At 41.7% G+C, this 12,725-nt stretch overlaps 1 protein-coding gene across 2 annotated transcripts in view; it reads right to left on the bottom strand.

The window, feature by feature from the left end:
* Positions 1-7,113: 7,113 nt before the first annotated feature.
* ldlrap1b (low density lipoprotein receptor adaptor protein 1b) overlaps positions 7,114-12,725 on the bottom strand; it is a 67,342-nt gene continuing 61,730 nt past the window's right edge. For both annotated transcript variants that reach the window (XM_083632507.1, XM_083632508.1), the window contains exons 8-10: positions 12,233-12,267; positions 8,151-8,437; positions 7,114-8,048 (exon numbers count right to left, since the gene is read on the bottom strand). In XM_083632507.1, the coding sequence (XP_083488633.1) occupies positions 8,293-8,437; positions 12,233-12,267 (180 nt within the window). In that variant the 3' untranslated portion in view covers positions 7,114-8,048; positions 8,151-8,292. The remainder of the gene's footprint in view (positions 8,049-8,150; positions 8,438-12,232; positions 12,268-12,725) is intronic.

The raw sequence follows: 12,725 nt of genomic DNA, 5'->3' as shown, positions 1-12,725 counted from the left end.
ATCTTGTTCATCATCAGTTCCCTTTGCAAACTCTTCTCCTCTTCCCTCCTCCTCGACATCTGTTGGTCTTGGAGTTGTGCTAATGGGGCTAAGACACAAGATGTCGTCGACATCAAAGTCAAAGGTAGGGCCGACATGTGGTGCAGGCCGCGCCCCCTTGTCCTCTAGGTATTCTCTTGGAAAAGGACTGTCTATGACACAACCAAGGTCTGGGGAGACTGCCTGTGGGCTATACGGCTGTTTGGCTGGAGTGTCATAGGTGCAGTCAAGGCAGGAGTCGTCTAACCTCCTCTTTCGAGAGGAAAGGTTAACCTTAAAATTGGCAAACTGATCCCCCGAATTATCAGCACTGGACTTATTTCCACAAGTTATCACCCTGGAATATTTTGAGAGTGGTTTAAAGTGCCTCATGCTGGGGGTGGCTTTCTCCCTCACTGTTGATATAAAATGACAGGTCAATTGTAAGTCAAATATTCAATTAAAGCTCATGTATTCTCTCATCTGGCGAACAAACACCAAAACATTTAAATAGATGATTAAGTTTGAGAGAGAGAGAGAGAGAGAGAGAAAGAAAGAGAAAGAGAGAGAGAGAGAGAGAGAGAGAGAGAGAGAGATACAATACAATTACTAGCTTATTATGTATTGAAGTAGGCTACCGGTATGTTGCTAGAGTTGACGATAAGCTCCTTGCTAATAAATGACTACAGGTTTGGAGATTATTTTTGCTCCTTTTCACTTCATACCTTGTCTTCGATGCTCCCCATGTTTCCAGTCCATGTTGACCTGCTTCTGCAGTCCTTTCCTTTCAAAAACCACTGGCCTGAAACAGAACAGACATCTTCTCTGAGCCTGTTGTAATGTTAGGGGGTACAATCACAAGTGGGTAAGAATACTAACAATACTGCCTACGGTGGCTATGGGCCTCGATTAATGTAACGTTAAGTGAAACTACTACTTACCGATGAAAAGTAGTTAAAATAACATCACATCAGATCTACTCTTTTTTTTAGCTTTTCAAACAAAAACTACTTTCAGAAAGTAGTTCAACTACATAACTAACGCTACATCATGGGAAATTATCACAATCTCAGTCTGGAATCTATATTTTAAGGAGAGGGTGGGGGAAATTGTTAGGTGGAATCAGGAAAATGCTAAATTTCTAGGGAAATCCATAGTATTTGATCACCACAGGTGATTTTGATTTTTTTTTAAAACAGGTGATTTGTCATTAAATGCCAATGAGCAGTGGCATTGTGTGCTACTGAGAGTTGAATGTAGCGTTACGTTAAACTACTACCACCCAAATAAAGTTACTGCAAATTGTAGTAGGCCTAATTGTCAGTGCATGTGTACACTGTTGCCTAACGCTATTTCAATGAGGTGAATATTATGTCAGTCTAGCTAACCCATTTCACATAATTTAGCAGTAAGACAAAAAGTCCAAACAGAATGCACAACTCTTGGCAACGTAACGTTAGCTGAAAAACGTGAATTTACTTCTACTGAAGTTGGCAAACTTTTGTGGAAGGGACAGGCTTTAGCGTAACGTAGCGTAACCCTCGTGTGCGCTAGCTAGCTTTAATGCAGTTTGCGTTAATTACAAAAGTTAACTTTGAGTCTTTGACTAAGTTCTACATTGATGCCAGCCAACTGCATCCAGTATCAACACTCAATAAATATGATACCGCTGTAAAATCTTACCTCCATGCAAAAATCTGCTGGCTCGATAACGGTAACTAGCTCTCGTCTCTCGGGCATGCACACAGGTGTTTTGGGAATGTGAACGCGAAATTTTGTGAACGCGCAAGTGCACCAGTTGAGTGCACGTTGAGGTGTATTTCTTCTTCTTCTTCTATGGATTTGATTGGCGGTTGGCAACCAGCTTAGAGGTGCATTACCGCCACCTACCGGACTGGAGTGTGGAAGGTTAGATTTGGACTATAGATTTGGACCATAGACTGTAAAAAATAATTGGATTTGGACAGAAAATACAAAAAGAAAAGAAAGAAAGTACCGGTATCTAAATCCTATCGACTTGAGGTGTATTTCCAATGGCATGGCTCATTTGTTCTGAACTTCACACACATTTAATAGTTCAGTATTATCATCAAAAAGTAAAAAAAAATCTAGCCAAAATGGCAACCGTGAACATGAACATAAAATAAATAAATAAATAAATAAATAAATAAATAAATAAATAAATAAATAAATTCAGTAATTGATTTTTTTTAACATAGACAGAATGGGCTCAATTTATTTCTGCAATAGTCATTATCGTCACACCTTTGGATGCCTTGATCGTGGATTGTGGCAGGGAACCTAAAGAAGGAAGATACATTACATCATACCACATTCCAATGTTCTGCTTGGTGCCAGTTGAAGTTCTATTGAAGCAACTATATGCATGGAGAAGCACACTAAAACGCAACATGAACATAGTCATACTTACATAGGCCTATCTATAAAACCCAACATGAACATAGTCATACGTACATAGGCCTATCTATAAAACGCAACATGAACATAGTCATACGTACATAGGCCTATCTATAAAACCCAACATGAACATATTCATACGTACATAGGCCTATCTATAAAACGCAACATGAACATAGTCATACATACATAGGCCTATCTATAAAACCCAACATGAACATAGTCATACGTACATAGGCCTATCTATAAAACCCAACATGAACATAGTCATACGTACATAGGCCTATCTATAAAACGCAACATGAACATAGTCATACGTACATAGGCCTATCTATAAAACGCAACATGAACATAGTCATACGTACATAGGCCTATCTACAGATGTGTCCTATGCATTTCTTAATCAAAGGTCCTCGTTTCAGTGTGCTTTGTGTGCTTCTCCATGCATCTCCCATAAGCTTTCTTCTTTCTGTCACCATTCTCTCTTTGTCCCATTGCCTCCTTTACTCTTTATCTGCTGTATCCCTCTCTACCCCATTGAGACCTGAGGGCTTCTGTCATACTCTCACTCTCTGACAGCTCTCCATAAAAGGCATAATTCATTCTCTCTCTCGCTCTCTCTCTCTCTCTCTGGATGGATGGATGGATGTGATGTAATTAGCCTCCATCAAATCCAGACTTGGTTCTGTAACTTTCTTGGAGGACTAGTTCATAATGATGAAGTTCATTGGTGTGAATTTTGCTCATTATAACATACAATGGCTGGAGAAACCACAGCATCAGCGCAATGAGACTCTTTTAACTTTTGCTGGAATTTCATGTGAAGTGTCATTAAAGCAACAGTCATCTGTCAGGCCAGAGTCAAACCATCCACATTTTTTTGAAGCAGATAATCCATAGCTTCACCATCACCTCTGCTGCTCTCAAAATTGAAAAAAGGAATACTTCTGAACTTCATTCACACATCAAAGAGATATGAGGTGATTTAGTGGCAGCTGAAAAGGTGGGCAAAGTGTGGCCTCCAGTCAGTGATCAACAGAAGACAAACAACTACAATTATGAACAAAATGTCAATATTTTCAGAAAAGCATAAATGTAAGCATTTGACATAGCGGCAGAGTAGTAGTTCTCCAAGTGGGGTCCGGGGAACCCCAGGGATCTTTGAGGGGGACCAGGAGGCCCCCAGCAAAAAGGGTAATAATTTATTTCAACTAGAATTCCATGACAGAATGTATGACTATTTTGTTGATGCTTTTCATACATTTTCTGTAATATAACATCTAAAAGTGTGATGACCCTCCCAATCTCCTGGGTCTGTCTTGCAGAAGCCTGTTGTTGGGGTCGTTGAATGATAGGCCTTTTTCACAGCAGCCATTTTGTGTCTAAAATGCCGGAAGTAACATCGGTGCACAACACCACTGATTTTCAACCAGCTTTGTATCATTACAAAATCAGTAGTATATCAGAAAATTATAAACAGTTTTGCAGCCATTCATTTAGTTTGACAGTTATTGAGAGTTGATTTGACTTAAAGTCGAACTGAACCCGTTCGTCACGTGCATATGAGTCCATTTCAGACTGAAAACATAATTTGTCTAAGATGACAGGTTGAGAGGCGGGTCATAGTATGATGTCGATGATTTTATTTGACAATTCTGGAGACTGGATTGGGCTTTGGCCAATCCTGGCGTGTTCCGCCTCCAAATCGAGTGCGATTCAGTGTGTTGTGGCGCTCCCCTCGGGAAGAGCCTTTTGACGGGAGGTTACTGGCTGAGTGGACCTCAGCGAGCCGCAGGCAGCCAGCTGCCTTCGTGTTCGGAGAGTGCAGCACGTCGGCCTGGAATCTCCGAAGTGCGACCCCTGACAACCAAGCTCTTGGATGCGCACGCCATTATTGCTGCTGTAAATACGATATGCCTGGAATGCGCGTTTTAACGAGCCAGTTACATTTCTTTGCATTCTTAGAGATTATAGTTTTTGTTTTTTGTTCATGTTTCTAACAATTGGCCAAGTTAGTAGTTAGTTTATGGGATAGGAATTCTGCCAGATGACAGGCACTAGGCAAAATTTTCTCTTCTTTTGGAAGAGAAAATTATCCTGAAATGAAGATTTGATTGACAGTTGCATGTCGTGATATGATTGGTTAAAATGGGGTAGAAATTGAATAGTACTAGGTGACGTCAGCAAACTGTACATTTACTGTTATCAATAAAATCTTGAAAAATGAAATTTTGATGTGAAAAAGTGTGAAAAACTAAAGAAATGAGATTGTTGTGATTTTCTTTGCATACATCATTAAATAGGTGCACTGCATACCCAGGTATTCGAACTAAAAGAAAAGAAAAGTCATTTTTGGGTTCAGCTCGACTTTAAGTTGTGGACCAGTTATGTAACTTGTGCATGAATGACATCACTGGTCCACAACTTCACTCAAATTAACTCTCAATATCTGTTAAACCAAATTAATGCATGCAAGACTGTTTACAGTTTTCAGATATGATTGAGATTATGTGCAAAATAAACCATCATTGAAAATCGGCAGAGTGTCCCTTTAACTAAAACGAAGGAAAAATAACTACAAACTACATTAAACAACAACAAACAACAAAAGGTGCATCGGTGAGGAGGGAGAGAGACTGAATGGTCTGGTCTTCTTAAGCCCAATGAGTTCACCGGGTCCAGGTGCGCCAAATCAGCCTAACGACCCCAACACCAGACTCCTTCTGCAAGACAGGGCCAGGAGAGGGGGAGGCTCGTCACACTTTTAGATATTTTATTACAGAAAGTGTATGAAACCCATGACCAAAATTAGTCATACATTATGTTATTGTGTTACTTATGGATGGAATGGGGGCAACCCCACTTTGAGAACCACTGCTCTAAAATGCTTGCATTCTGCATTTATGCTTTTCTGAAAATATGGGGGGGGGGGGGGGGCATGATGGTAGTTGTCTTGTGTTGATCACTGACTGGAGGCCACAGTTTTCCCACCTTTTCAACTGTCACAAAAATCACTGGATATCTCTTTGATGTGTGAATGATGTTCAGAAGTGATCCCATTTTTCATTTTTGAGAGCAGCAGAGGTGATGGCGAAGAATGGATTATCTGCCACAAAAGATGTGGATGGTTTGACTCTGTCTGGCCTGATGGATGACTGTTGCTTAATGACACTTCACATGGAATTCCAGCCGCATTAGCTCTAGAGGTAGAGCTGTCACCTGGGAATCGGAAGGTTCCCGGTTTGAGGCTGGCTCAAGTGTCCTTGAGCAAGACATTGAACTGAACCCCTACTGCTCCTGACAAACAGCTGGCGCTTTGCATGGCTGCAGATGCCGTCGGTGTGTAAATGGATGAATGTGAGGTATTCATGTGAATGCGCTCTATAAATACAGTCCATTTACCATTATGTGTGTTACTGACATCATTTTATCCTCAGGCTCAGGGTTGTGAGTCAGTCAGTCAGCTTCACAGAGCCAGATTTAGGCTGGCAGGCAGCTGTCACCCGACTGTGCTGTCAGGACTCAGCAGTGACGTCATCAGTGAGTGATGTCATCAGTCATGTCACTCTTTGTCCCCAGGGTTCAAAACATTATGCCTCTAACAGTTTAGATGAGGGGAATCCGAGCCGTTAAGCAGCGAGGCAGGTCGGCATGCTACTACAGGAACACGGGGCTTAGAAGAAGTTTCAATTACTTTCAGAAACGGCACCTCTCACATACAGTACCTATGCCAACGAGTCAAGTTGCAGTCTATGAGTCTACATCCATGTTTGTACAGTTTGTAAAATATATGCAGTGAAGTCTTTGAAGGAATTTAATAAAATATATTACGATTTTTTTATGGAAGTTATCACTATAATTACATTATATTGATATATGAAATATTGATTCCACTGAATAAGTTCCAGTGAGAAAGATGCTGTCTTCACTTAAGAGTAGAGGACTGATAGAGAGCTTGGGTGGACTAGGCTACCAGAGGAACAGGAGGCCCTTGTCCTGGTTGTCATCCAGTGAGAGGAAGTAAAGAGGGTGGACTCATACAAGTATCTTGGGATCCAAATCAATATAATTGTGACAATTAGGTCAACTTAAAGGATTTTTGGTGTGTGCAAAATAAGTGACAGCACATCCATCATTTTGTAGAATGACCCAAGATCATTTTCTCAGCTACACTGGTAAGGAAAACATGTCACAATGAAGTTGACCTGTGAACTTTTGGATATAAAATGTAATCACTTCATTTGATCCAATAAGGCATTTGTGTGAGACTTTTGTCATAATTAACATACGAATTTTTGAGTTATAGCCAAAAATGTCTTTTGTGAGGTCAGTAACCTTGACCTTTGACCACCAAATTGTAATCAGTTCATCCTTGAGTCCAAGGTAGATGTCAGATTTAATGAAATTCCCTCCAGACGTTCATGAGAATGGGATGGACGTGGTCACAGACCTTTACCTTTGACCACCAAAATCGAATCAGTTGATCCTTGAGTCCAAGTGGACGTTTGAGCCAAATTTGAAGGACGGTTGGCGTGAAAAGGGCCTACTGGAACGGCTGGAGCATGGATCGCATTGAGTCAAGATGCAAGCAAATCAATGAATGGCAACCATACCTTTTTAAGCCGTTGTAGATCTGAGTGTAAATAAAAATGGCAAAATCTGATACCGGAATAAATCAAATGTCACACATTAAATTTTTATTGAACTTTATGTGAATTACTCAATTAAATTAACTTGAAACATTAACAAAAATCCAAAGAGAATACTGGGAACGTCCCCAGAAAAATAGTAAACTAGCAAAATCATTGCAACATTATAATTTAACATACAGTGGTATATAAGCCTAAATAATGAGCTTAAAGGTTATTGATGGTAAATTCCCCTACATGAGATATGTGCTTTAGAGATGTATGAATGTGGAGTGCAAAAATAGGTTTTGCATTACAAAGAAAAATAAAAAAATAAAATGGGATTGTCATTTTGTCCTCATCTATTTCTCACACACATACGCTTATACCAAACACACATATTTCTTAAAGCCTTTGTTGCCCAACCAAACGCTGAAGCCTTGAAGCACATAACAGGTAGTAACTTTATTTTTCTAAATTTTTCCCCATCACTCCAACTGATGGATTTGTAATGTTCACCAGTGAATTCCCTCTAATCCAGTTACAGCTCTCCATCTGCAAGTACATGAAATATAAATGTGACAGCACCCTTTATTGACCTTTACATCACTTAATGAACTGTGCCAAACTCAACACATACATCATAGTTCTCATATCTTAGTTTGTACATATATACACACACATACTTTCTCAAATACCATGTACACAGACATACAGTATGCAAACATACCATTACAATGAGTGGATAAACAGAAACATAAAGAAAATAATACACTGACTGTAACAAACATCAAATGACTGCATGTTTTTTCATTTTCTTTCTTCCTTTCATATAAAAAAGGGATTAATTGGTTTGTATTGCTTTGGTCTGTTGTGTGAGCAGCCAGCTCATCTTGCCCTCCTCCGGTCAAGTAGATGCAGTAGCATCCACAGCCACTAGACGGCGCCACTGAGAGGACTTGGCAGCAAGGAAAAGGTGGGAAACTCTAGCCTGGGTAAACCCAGCCCCCACGTGACCTGCTCTCAGACCTGCTCTCAGTCACTACCTTGTGACTAGTGAGCAGGGTCTGTCTGAGAGCAGGTCACGTGGGGGCTGGGTTTACCCAGGCTAGGGAAACTCCACTGATGTCATGTCACCAGTGTCCCTTTTGTCACTTCTCCACATGTATTGGCCACCATTTCTCCTCATCTTTCCCTGGTTGTCCCCCTTTGCGGTGGCGGCTTCACCTTAGAACCCAAAACCGTCCTTTTGTTCGGCAAGGTCCGTGTCCACTTGGTCCCATTTCCCTGGGGACAGGCACTCTTCAGTGTTTAAGTCCTGAGGGTTTACCCCAATGTCCAGGACCTGGGGGTTAGTGCGAGACTCAGCGAGTCTGGGGGGAACAGAGCAAAGAGTGAGACATTTCATTTAGCATAGCATCTTCATCAGACAACAAAACTAGTACGATACCAGTGCAGTGATCAAAATGAGGATCATCTATGAAATGTAAAATGTATGAGAAATGATATGAAGTAGAAGACCTTCAAAGTGTCTAAATATCCAGCGACATCACAGCTAAACATAGTCCTAAGAACAATGGGTTGTGTATACAGCATGTATGGACAGATCCTAAAGTTATGAACACAGTGGCAGAGCAGCGCCACAATGGCCGGATGGTGGCAACAAAATGGTTCCCTATAGGCAACAATCACATGACAACCCTACATGAGTGCCGTGACAAACACACACCACACCTCTGCTCTACACACACAAAGAGCTCTTTTGGACACGTCAAAGCTACACATGAACACACACCGCTTTGGCTCACCATGACATCACTCATTTCAGTGATGCGGCAGCAACGGAGAGTGCAATGCTGATGGGCGTGAGGCGGAGAAACACAAAACACGTGTGATGAGGATGTGGACAGTGACTACTAGCCTACATCAAGTATATCGAACATCTGAGCCGTCTTAATGGTATATGGCCTCTGGATGACATGTAGAACTATGTGTCCAACACACTTTGTCCGAACATAAATACTCAGACAGATGAGCAAGCTTGCACAGGGAGCCAGGCAGCACATTGTTTTTAAAGTGAGAGTGGATGGTGGAGTGACTAGGGACTAGGGACTAGGAGGGATGGGGTGGAGGTAACTAGATCCAGTGAATGGCGTTGTTACCTGAGTAGGATTCAAAGCTATCCAAACTGCGGCTGGGGGTGCAAAGGAAACATCACAAGTCAGGCAATGCTTGGCATTTATACATTTTCGTGGATGCTGTGTTCCAAACCGTCTTACAATAAAGCGAGTGCCTACATTTGTGAGTGGCCTCAAAATCATATTTCGATTGTAATGACAGATATTGCGATGTGCGATACGATTTTAGTGGAAATGGTAATTTTTGCATTTCATTTTCTCACACACACACACACACACAAAAAGTGATGTGATTTTTACTGGGGTCTGTACCAAACAAGCCCAAACAAGTACCCTTACATCTGGAAAATTAATATAATTAGTCGGCCGGGACATCTCTGTAGCACCACAATGCTTCATTTAATGTTGTGGCACACTTGACCTTTATCAAATAATTGCAGGCTCCTGTGATTTGGATATTATTATTATATATATATATATATTATATTATTATATTTGGATATTGCACTTGGCCATATTGTGATCTCGATTGCGATTCGATTCATTGTGCAGCCCGGCTAGTGTCATGCTCGTCCAGTTGAGTTACACTAGGCTAGAACCTCACCGGCAAACTAAACTGCTAACTGACCTCAGTCCCATCTCTCTCTATCGCCATAGCAAAGCAAACATCACAACACCATAATGCCTTTTGCCTAACTGAAGAGCCCATTATATATATTTTTTTAAAGTGCATCAATAGTCTACAGCCAGCAGATGGCAGTGCAGTGTATCACAAAAATAATTATTCCAGATCCAATATGAATTGGTCTTCAGATAAAGAACACTAGTGGGTGGAATAAGGTTTAGGGTGACAACACTATTTAATAGACTCATAATTACAGTAACAAATGAGCGCAAGAGGACAAATAGAGAAATAGATCAATTAAAGTCAGATAAACTGAAAGGAGCAGAAACACACTATCCTCACAGAACGAAATTCTTGGCCTTGCAGGAATAGAACAGATGTTTTTGTGATGCTCAGATAAAATAATTATGATAATAATAATTGTGATGTGCTGCCTATTACGCAACCCCCAGCATGTTGCGAGGGAAAAGACGCCCAGGTGCCTGTATACTGCCTTTTACAGACTGAGTGCTTTGCTCAAATTTAGGGCAGAAAGTCTGCCCCTACTTCACCTCTTTCCCTGAGATGAAGAGAGAGGAAAGCATAACCAGAAACAATAAAACCCCTGCCAATCTGAAAGAGGTTTTATACACAGCTCTTTCTCGAGGAGAACTCAAGATCTTCTCCACCCCCCCCAACTCTGCTTCCTGTTTTACCCATCCTAAAATCCAGTCTCTAATTGCTTTGGGGAGCTTGTTCAAAAAGTGACAACCAGGCACATTTCCACGTAAGGGCAAACAGATACTGCTACATCACAATCTGAAGCAGTCACACAGGGGATACTTCAGGCCCGGCACCCAATGTGCTGCACATCAGCAATCATGTAGAGTGAAGACTAGAGTACCGCAGGAATGAGTCCGGAAGACCTGGATGTTAGCAGTAGCACTTCCGGTTCCTATGCATAAAAATGATTGGGATTTCTTTTTGTATGGGGAGTTTTGTTAAATGCTTGAAATAAGGTCTGTGGTTAACAAAAGTTTCTGAAAGAGCGAACTTTGTGTTCAGCAAGATAATCTTCAAAAATGAGGACCACTTGGGACTTCTGGGTCAGCCTACAAAAATACGTGAGCCGTGCGGTGCTCTATACAAACACTAACATTATCATGCCGTAATATCCTCACTCACAGAGTCACAAATTGTCTGAGTTTCTCTACCCCACTTGAACACAGCTGAGATTGGAACTCCAACGGCAACTAGTGCATGTCTGTCTGTAATTGGCTTCCCCTGATGGACCAAGACGTGAATTGGGCCCTCTTGGGCCCCTCAATCTCCTTCAATTAGGGAAATCTGCATCTGGATACATGACTGCTTGTGCTGGGAGCCTCCTCGTTAATCACAGAGTGGGAGATTAACAGCGGGTTGGGGTGTAATTACAGTGTGTGCAGACAAATAATCATGTGATAACAGGGCTAAAATGGCCTCTTAGTGCTTGATTACAGAGTGAGCACAGTCTCCATGAAATGAAAGAAGGAGAGGAAGAGAGGAAGGCCCGTGTCAAATGAGCAGAGGGAAGGAAAAGCAGAGGCAGCGGAAATAAAAGCACTAATAACGTCTTGAATGAGTCTTCATGCTGGAGTCTAAAACAAACAGTAAACAGTCGCACCACCACGTGACAAAACAGCAGGCCACCAAATCTGATGTGAATGGCTGCTGATACAGACTAAATGTGATCTGAATGGCTGCTGATACAGACTAAATGTGATCTGAATGGCTGCTGATACAGACTAAATGTGATCTGAATGGCTGCTGATACAGACTAAATGGGGGTATTAATCACAGTGGACTCATGATTCAGATAAGCTTGTGGATGACATAATGTGTTTGAGGAGAATGCACTTGGGGATCTATCCTATCAAGTCTGAATCTGAAAATTGTGGGAGCGTAACTTTTCCTGAGTGCTTCTTAAGTCTCCATTTTTCTGTGCTTTCATCCAACCACACATCCATGGCATTTGGCATTTGCCAACCAAACTAAGCACATTCATAGTTGCACCATCTAAAAAGAACTCACGAGGACTCTGCCCTGAAATAGATTTTCTTTTGCGTTTGTCATCTAAATCTCCCTACAGCCACGGAACCCATTTGTAATCACAGGCTTCCTGAAATGTGCCTTTTGAGAGAGCTTGTGTGAAGTCAGTGTGTGGGCCTGAGGATGGTGGTAGCAGCGTGACTCAGGGTGGGTGTCTGCTGTAAAGCCAGCCGGCCTCCCGGCTGTGGGAGTGCTCCGCGGTGAGCCAAGCAGAGGGAGTGGCAGCATTTATTATGAGAGCAGCCCAAACCACGGGCGGCTATTTCCAGAACAGAGTTTGGTGTGGCCGTTTAACAGATCCTGGGCATTGTGGAAACCAAATCCAAACACCACCTCACCTTGAGAAAGCCTCGTCCAGACCGTCCTCCAACTCCTGCCGGACAAAACACAGACATGTTGGTTGACAGAGGCAAGGTTTGTGTCGGGAGAGACGCTAAGTAAACAGTGTGTTTATTTAGGAAAATGTTTGCTTGTGTGCGCAGCTGTGCTATTACACCTGTGGTTTAGGAAAACTATAAATAGAGGGTCCGTCTTATAATAAGTCAGTGCAGTCACACATGCGTGCCAACACACAAATCACCTCTCCGCACTTTTCTTGAACCTTTTCATGTGGTCTTGATAGGTTAATGTAGGCTAAGGGCAGCCCCACTCCCTGTCCAGCTATGTGGACCATCTGATAAGGCAGGCTCTGTTCAATGCCCTATTGTCTAACTCTAACTCAACATACTGTACCACCACTATAAATATAGAATACACACACTCATGTGAATACAACAGGTAGACCACCAGGCACGTTGGCCAATTAAGTATGTAACCTTTTTCACATAACAA

The sequence above is a fragment of the Poromitra crassiceps genome (genome assembly GCF_964638095.1).
Source record: "Poromitra crassiceps genome assembly, chromosome: 3".
Classification (NCBI taxonomy): Eukaryota; Metazoa; Chordata; class Actinopteri; order Beryciformes; family Melamphaidae; genus Poromitra; species Poromitra crassiceps.
The sequence above is the reverse complement of the archived record's forward strand: the minus strand, read 5'-3'. Positions and strand labels throughout refer to the sequence as shown.